Raw genomic sequence first — 6,636 nt, 5'->3', positions numbered from 1 at the left:
CTCTCCTTGTTCCATCTAAAATTAATTTGGAGCTGGAAGCACAATGGCTGTGCATTCCCTTTGAGGTGAACTGGCAGAGGTAACCCAGGGGAGGCAGTGAAGGAATTCCAGGAGTCAAGATAGAAGTGGGGTATGTGTCTGAAGCCAGACATAAAAGATGTGAAATCCCCAGAGCTTAATATCATAATAGGGCCTGGAATAGGAGAATTTAGAGACGATCTGAGGAATATATTTGTTTGTGGAAATAGTGCAGAATTTATTCATTCCTCCACCTGGCAAATAGTCATTAATCCTGCATTTTGTGTCAGGCACTGGACCAAGTCTGGGGATGCATTGGTGAGCTAAACTAGACCTTCTCCCCATAAGGAAATGACCCCTTCCAATCCTTATTCCCGTCCCTGCTAATGTACTTATTTATTTTGTATCAGCGTTGAATGATGGTGTCCTGGGATAGCTGTATTTCTGAGACTGGTGTAAGGCCATATCTTGTGGGTAGGGAGCAGAGTCTTTCCCCAAAGGAAGTTGACATTCCCAGTTTCTTATCATCCATGGAAGTTGTTGAATCGTGACTCGGGAAAGGAAGATTTGGAAGGAGCCCTTTGGCTGGAAAGAGCGGGAATTCCTTTCTTCTCTTGATTCCATGGGGAGGGTTGGCAGGGAGCTTGGTGGAATGTCAACCCGATGGGGGACCCTACAATAGGCCTCTGAGAAGCCTGTGACAGAGACTGTGTGCAGGTGATCTCCCTGGGCTTTTAGTGCAGTCTTGTTGATGCAGCAGCCTGCTCTCAGCTGGGCTATGGTAACTAGAGGAAGGGTCTGTGTCCAGGCCTAGGTCAAGGCTGTCAAATGGAAAGCAATGGTCTCTCTTTATAGTCAGCATGAGGCTTGCAGAGGCCATTAGTCAGGTCCCCGGGAGCAGTTCAGTGTCCGGCGCTAGAGGTCCAGCCTCCTTTATCCCTCTGGGAAATCTTCCATGGGTTGTTATTATTGTACATGTAAGGGAGCCAGCTGGTTTCCTTACAGGGTAGATCACCTTGTTACTTCAGAACTGGGTGTTAGTTATAATATAGCAATTCTGTAGTTAGATGAGGTCATATTTAAAGGCTACAGAAAATCTACCCTCTGAGCAGCAAACAGGGAGTCTTTATTATTGCCAGATAGGAAAACATATTATGCAAGTGGTGTGTGATATATCAGTGCTCTTAAGAGCCTAAAGTAAGTTGCTTTTAAATGCCAATTATAATGTAAAAAGCAGGGAGATGACAGGTAAGAACATCAGCCTCAATGGAATTGTCATTTTAAATTAAAACTTTCCGTTTGACGGAGTGTGACACCCGTAACCACCCAGTGATTTTCATTATCACCAAAGCATGAGGAGGCTGGCCCCGAAGCTGCTGTGCACCCAGCATGTGTGCAAACATGGTCTCTGGCTTCCGAGCTGGTGCCGACGGTGCCGACGGGACACCTGAGCACGGGAGGAAGGGCGCCACCTGCTTTCTTTGTGATGTGGACCTGTGCGTGTAAGTGCCCCATTACCAGAGGTGTCCCAGACAAAGGTCATGTTCTTCTTTCAGATGATAAACTTCTAGGGTAAAGCTTATTCAGAGTCATGCTGACTTCTCATTAAGCTGTTATGTAATTTTTTATTTACCAAATGATCAACCATTATTTGTACAGTTTGAGATCGCTCTCAAATTCTCAGAGCCAACTTTTCTTCCCCCAGTGTAAACTAAATGGCAGGCATATGATGTTAAAGACAATTTTTAAAGTACAGTGTGTTTATTACTAAGGGGTAGGGCAACAACCTCCTTTCTTTCTGAGAAGAAAAATAATCCAACTAAATAAATGTATGTTAGTTAAGGATGGAAAAGGTCGGGGTGGGGGATAGGTTCTAACCAAATGAAAACTTTTTTTTTTAAACCAAGTATTAAGAGAGAGTTCAGCCCGACCTGTGTGTCTCAGTGGTTGAGCATAGATAGACCCATGAACCAGGAGGTCACAGTTTTATTCCCAGTCAGGGATCATGCCCCAGTTGCAGGCTCAATATCCAGTAGAGGGGCATGCAGGAGGCAGGTGATTCTCATCATTGGTTTCTATCCTCTCCCTCTCCCTTCCTCTCTCTGAAATCAATAAAAACATTTTTTAAAAAAAATTTTAAAGAGGTAGTTCAGCCTGGTCGATAGGATAATGAGTGAGGAAGATTCCAATCCCAATAGTGAGACATTGAGAAAGTCATGCATTCTAACCATTCTTCAATTTGTTCACCTTAAAAGTGGAGGTAACCCTTCACATGATGTTGTTGGATTAAAAAGTCAAAGTAGTTTGTGCACAGCTGAATTTTATTTGTGAAAAGGGTTCCTTTAAGATCAAGACATTTAAATTTAATATTGGCATAACTAGATTTAAATATTCATCCCTTTGACTTTCAAAACAGAAAAAGAAGCAGGAAGACATGTACTCACAAAAGCTATCTCAGAGTGGGTTCCCGCCCTCAGGATTACAGGTAGAGAATCGTAGTAGTGCACTGTGAAGACTCCCAGTATTCATAACGTATTCCAGCATCCGCTCTAGAGTTTCCTTCTCCTCTGATAAGAGACCAAACAGAGGGTGTGTCCCCCTCCAGAAGCTACCCTTCTTGACAAACTGGTCTCGAGACCTTTCAGAATCTTACCAAACTTCCACAATGAAAAGAGCACGAGGTTGGTCGCATTCAACTTAAATGCTTTTATTGACAATGTCTTTGAACAATAAGCAAACAATGCTTAAATTTTTCATTCAAATTCACTTTCCACATGTCAAAAGACCTCAAGGTAGAAAAAAATAAAATAAAAATATAAATATCTGAGAATCCATCTTAATAAATAAATTAAAAACACAATAAAACGTTTTCATGGAAAACTGTTAATGTCAGAACAATCATTCCACCTCAACAATGCATGATCAGTAACATTACAATGAACATTGATGTTGAAGAAAAACTACAGTACATGGATATAAGCTATTTACTTCTATCTACTAGAAAATAAAGTCCGATCTTTTCTTAGTTTAATATTGGTCATTGCTAATCAGAACACACTATTGCCAGGAACACAGTAGTTATTGTTAAAATCAGCTGCACTAGATACAATTTGAAAATATCCAGCACCAGGTTAATTCCAATAACGAACCCAATAGATTAGTTAATGCTATGAGAAGACTAAAGAGAAAAAGAGACACAGACCCAGGCCTGGCTCAACATGCTACTAACTACCAGCTCTCAGATGTGTCACTGGGAACAATACACACTCCATGCGTTTTGCTACATCTCCAAAAGAGGTAAAGACTCGAGTCCACCCGTGGATGCTTTCAAGTCCTTTGAGGCCCACAGCCTGGTGTGTTTCACGCACAGAAAAGGTCCTCCCTAGGTCTACGGGAACCCTCGAGGGAAGATGTGTTTCTCCTCTCTGTAATGCACCAGCTCAGGACAGTGGCACTGGTGTGTGCCTGCTGCCTCCCCTCCTTGCCTGCTCACAGGGCCAGCAGCGTGGGTGAGCTGAGCGAATCAGAGGAGGGCTCGTTGCTGCTGCTGCCCTTACGGTGGGCAGCCGCACAGCTGGGGAAGGAGTCAGCCTCGGGGTAGGTGAAGACAAAGGAAGACGTGTAAGTAGTGCAGCTGGGAGTACAGGTGACCACCGGGGTGCACAGGGGCTCCAGCTCTGTGGCCATGGGCCCCAGCCCCAGGGAGCCACCATGCAGGGGCTCCCAGTCTGCTGCATAGAAGGAACCGGACAGGTCCATGTCTGGCACAGAGCGGGAGGTCTCAGAGCCGCTGGGCCTGGAGGATGCCGGGAACAGGAAGTCATCAAAGGGCTCAGCCTTCAGCTCCATGCTGCGCATGTTTTTGATGGGCTCCGCCGCAGGCTTGGGCTCAGGGTCATTGAGGAGGGGCAAGGCGAAGGCCTCCTCGGACTCAGGGGTGGCAGCCTCAGGCAGGCCTCCATTCAGATCCAGGGAAGCCACAGACATGTCTTCTGGGAAGCCCAGGTCATCGGGGATCTTGCAGGCAGGTCGGTGAGCCGCCAGGATGAACTCTAGTTTTTCCTTCTCCTTCAGCAGGTTGGCAATCTCGGTCTGCAAAGCAGACTTCTCGTCCTCTAGTTGGTCTGTCTCCTGTACACAGAGGGATAAAGCAACGCATGAGACACAGTCTTGCTCAAGGACACTGCCCCTCGATGCCCAATTCTCCAACTTTCCCCTTAAGTTTTGAAAAGGAGCAACCCATGCCATCTACCTACCGCTTGGAGTGTGTCAGTCAGCTCCCTCCTCCGATTCCGGCATTTGGCTGCAGCCATCTTATTCCTTTCCCTTCGGATTCGCCTTTTCTCTTCTTCTTCTGGGGACAACTGGAAGGAAAAAGGACCAACAGTCAGTAACCGCGTCTGCCAGGAGCTCCATTCACCTGCCCCCGTGAAGATGGCTCCCGCAGCTTCCCCGCTTCCTGACACCTCGTCTGCGAAGCCACTTCTTTCTAACCTGCGCTTTCAGGCTGGCTGTGACTTGCATTTCAAATAAGATGCTCCGCAAGAGAATGAAGAAGAGCCCAGTGCAAAAGCATGAGCCGGGGACCTCTTAGGGAAGGAACTAGTAGGGACCATCAGAGCCTGACTCCAGATGGAGTGGGCTTGGAGCCAGAGTTCCCCGTTCAGGATGGGTAGTCAGTTCCTTCATCGACTTCACCCTACCCACTGCGCTCTCCGTCTACACCAGTGCGGATCCCGCCCCCCACTCCCTACCCCTAAAACACGGAGAGGGTGCCGGAGGACTCACCTGTTCCACCTTGCCCCTCCTGCCAATGCTCTGAGCTCTGCTTCCTGTCACCGTCTTCATGACGCCGGCCCTGGAGTAAGCCCCCGCCGAGGGGGCGGGGACCCCGTAGGGGTGGTGGGCTCTGGTCTGGGACGGGGCCACCGAGGAGACTAGAGTGGGCTGCACCAGCCACTGCAGGTCCGGGCTGGTCGAGATGGCAGTCACAGTTGGGATGAAGTTGGCACTGGAGGACGCCAGATCCGTGCAAAAGTCCTAGAACAAAACAGAAAGGAGACGCTGACGTGAGCGAGCAGGTTCGGGACGCAGGTGAGGTGAGTGTCCCAGTGCCGCATGCAGCAGGGGGGGGAGAGGGAGGAGAAGTGGTCCTGCCGGGGACTGCTCGTGTCTTTGTATATTCCCCTCATCCAGGATGAAAGGTCTTCCCCTTTCCTCCAAGAATTCCGGGGCGCAACGCCGTGCCTTTCTCCTACATCCCGCTGCTGCGTTCCCGTTATCCCTCCAGCATCGCTTGCTTGAAAGGGGGTTTGTTATAAATATCCCTGACGTCTGCGCTGACGCAGGCGCCGCTCCGGAGTCTCCTGAATGAACTCGCTTTTTATCAATGAAACTGCCTTACACACCCGCCTGCTGCGCCCTCCTTCCCCGTCGCTGCTTCAGGCTGGGAGCGGAGGGAGGGGGGGGGGTTGCCCCTTTTTGCCGCCGCCCTGGAGGAGTCAGGCTCTAGTTAGCCAGGCTTTGCTTGGGACAAGTTTGCCCCGCTGGTATCAGAGACCAGTCAGAGAGCGCGGGCCGGGGGCGGATCAGAACGAGCCTGCCGCGGGAAAGGAGAACCAATTCTAACTTTGAAAAGCGCGTGTGCGCTCCCGACAAGTCCGGGGCTCCCCAAATAGGGCTGCTCCGGCCGGGGCAGCCTCCCTCCCGGCCCAAAAGGAGTCCCCGACTCAAAAGGAGTCCCCTTACTCATCTTACTGAGCTTCCCGTCCCGGTGTCTCCTCCCCGGTGACCCCGAATCCCTGTCCCCGCGGTGGCGCGGAGCCAGCCTTACCTGCGCATTGACAGGAGAGCCCATGCTGGAGAAGGAGTCGGCCGGTGAGTGGTAGTAAGAGAGGCTGTCCCCGGCCGGGGAGGCGCTGCTACAGCGGGACGAGGACGCCTCGTAGTCCGCATTGAAGCCTGAGAACATCATGGTCGCGGTGGGTCAAAGCCGGGGCGAAGGGCTAGGGGACAGAGGCAGGTAGCAGCTTTGGGGCAGAGCTGGGTGGGAGCGCGGTCACTGCTCTCTTGCTGCGCCGCCGCCGCTGGCTCTGTCTCCACTCCTCGGCTGCTCGCTGCAGATGCGGTTGGAGTACGAGGAGCCGCAGCCACCGCTTTTATAACAGCATTTTATGAATGAGTCAATGACGTCACAGCGCAACCATTGCCGCGCTGGAGGGGTGGCGCAAGAGCCTAAACGTCTCTGCGGCCTCCCGGTTGCCCCTGCCGCTCTCGCAGCTCCCTTTGCGGTCCCCGGTCTTGTTGCGTTTCCTTATTTTATTATTGTTTAGCAATCTGGGTGTTAGGGGTCCCTTAGAACCCCCTAGGATGAGGGGCTGCAGGGAGGGCTCCCCCCACGACCGCAGGGACCGGCCGTGGAAACCTGCTGACGCAGATGTCCTAATATGGACATCCTGTGAAGAGGGAGGAGGGATTGACGGGAACTGCTCGCCGGCTGCAGCCAACAACTGGGGTGCAGCGCGGGGGGAGGCGAGAGCTGCAGCCGGGGGAGGGGAGGCGGGAAAGGCACAATACGAGCGAAGAACATTCGTCCCGGTTCTATGGGAACCCTTGTTC

At 50.9% G+C, this 6,636-nt stretch overlaps 1 protein-coding gene across 1 annotated transcript; it reads right to left on the bottom strand.

Annotated features, from left to right (window-relative positions):
* Nucleotides 1-2,704: 2,704 nt before the first annotated feature.
* On the bottom strand, nt 2,705-6,154 carry FOS (Fos proto-oncogene, AP-1 transcription factor subunit). The gene is made up of 4 exons (XM_079768836.1): nt 5,852-6,154; nt 4,807-5,058; nt 4,275-4,382; nt 2,705-4,149 (listed from the first exon to the last, which is right to left on the bottom strand). The coding sequence occupies exons 1-4, from the start codon at nt 5,990-5,992 to the stop codon at nt 3,508-3,510; spliced, it is 1,143 nt and encodes a 380-aa protein (XP_079624962.1). The 5' UTR covers nt 5,993-6,154; the 3' UTR covers nt 2,705-3,507.
* Nucleotides 6,155-6,636: the final 482 nt, after the last annotated feature.

Source organism: Cnephaeus nilssonii (genome assembly GCF_951640355.1).
Source record: "Cnephaeus nilssonii genome assembly, chromosome: 4".
In the NCBI taxonomy this organism is placed as follows: Eukaryota; Metazoa; Chordata; class Mammalia; order Chiroptera; family Vespertilionidae; genus Cnephaeus; species Cnephaeus nilssonii.
This window is presented reverse-complemented; position numbering and strand designations above follow the sequence as displayed.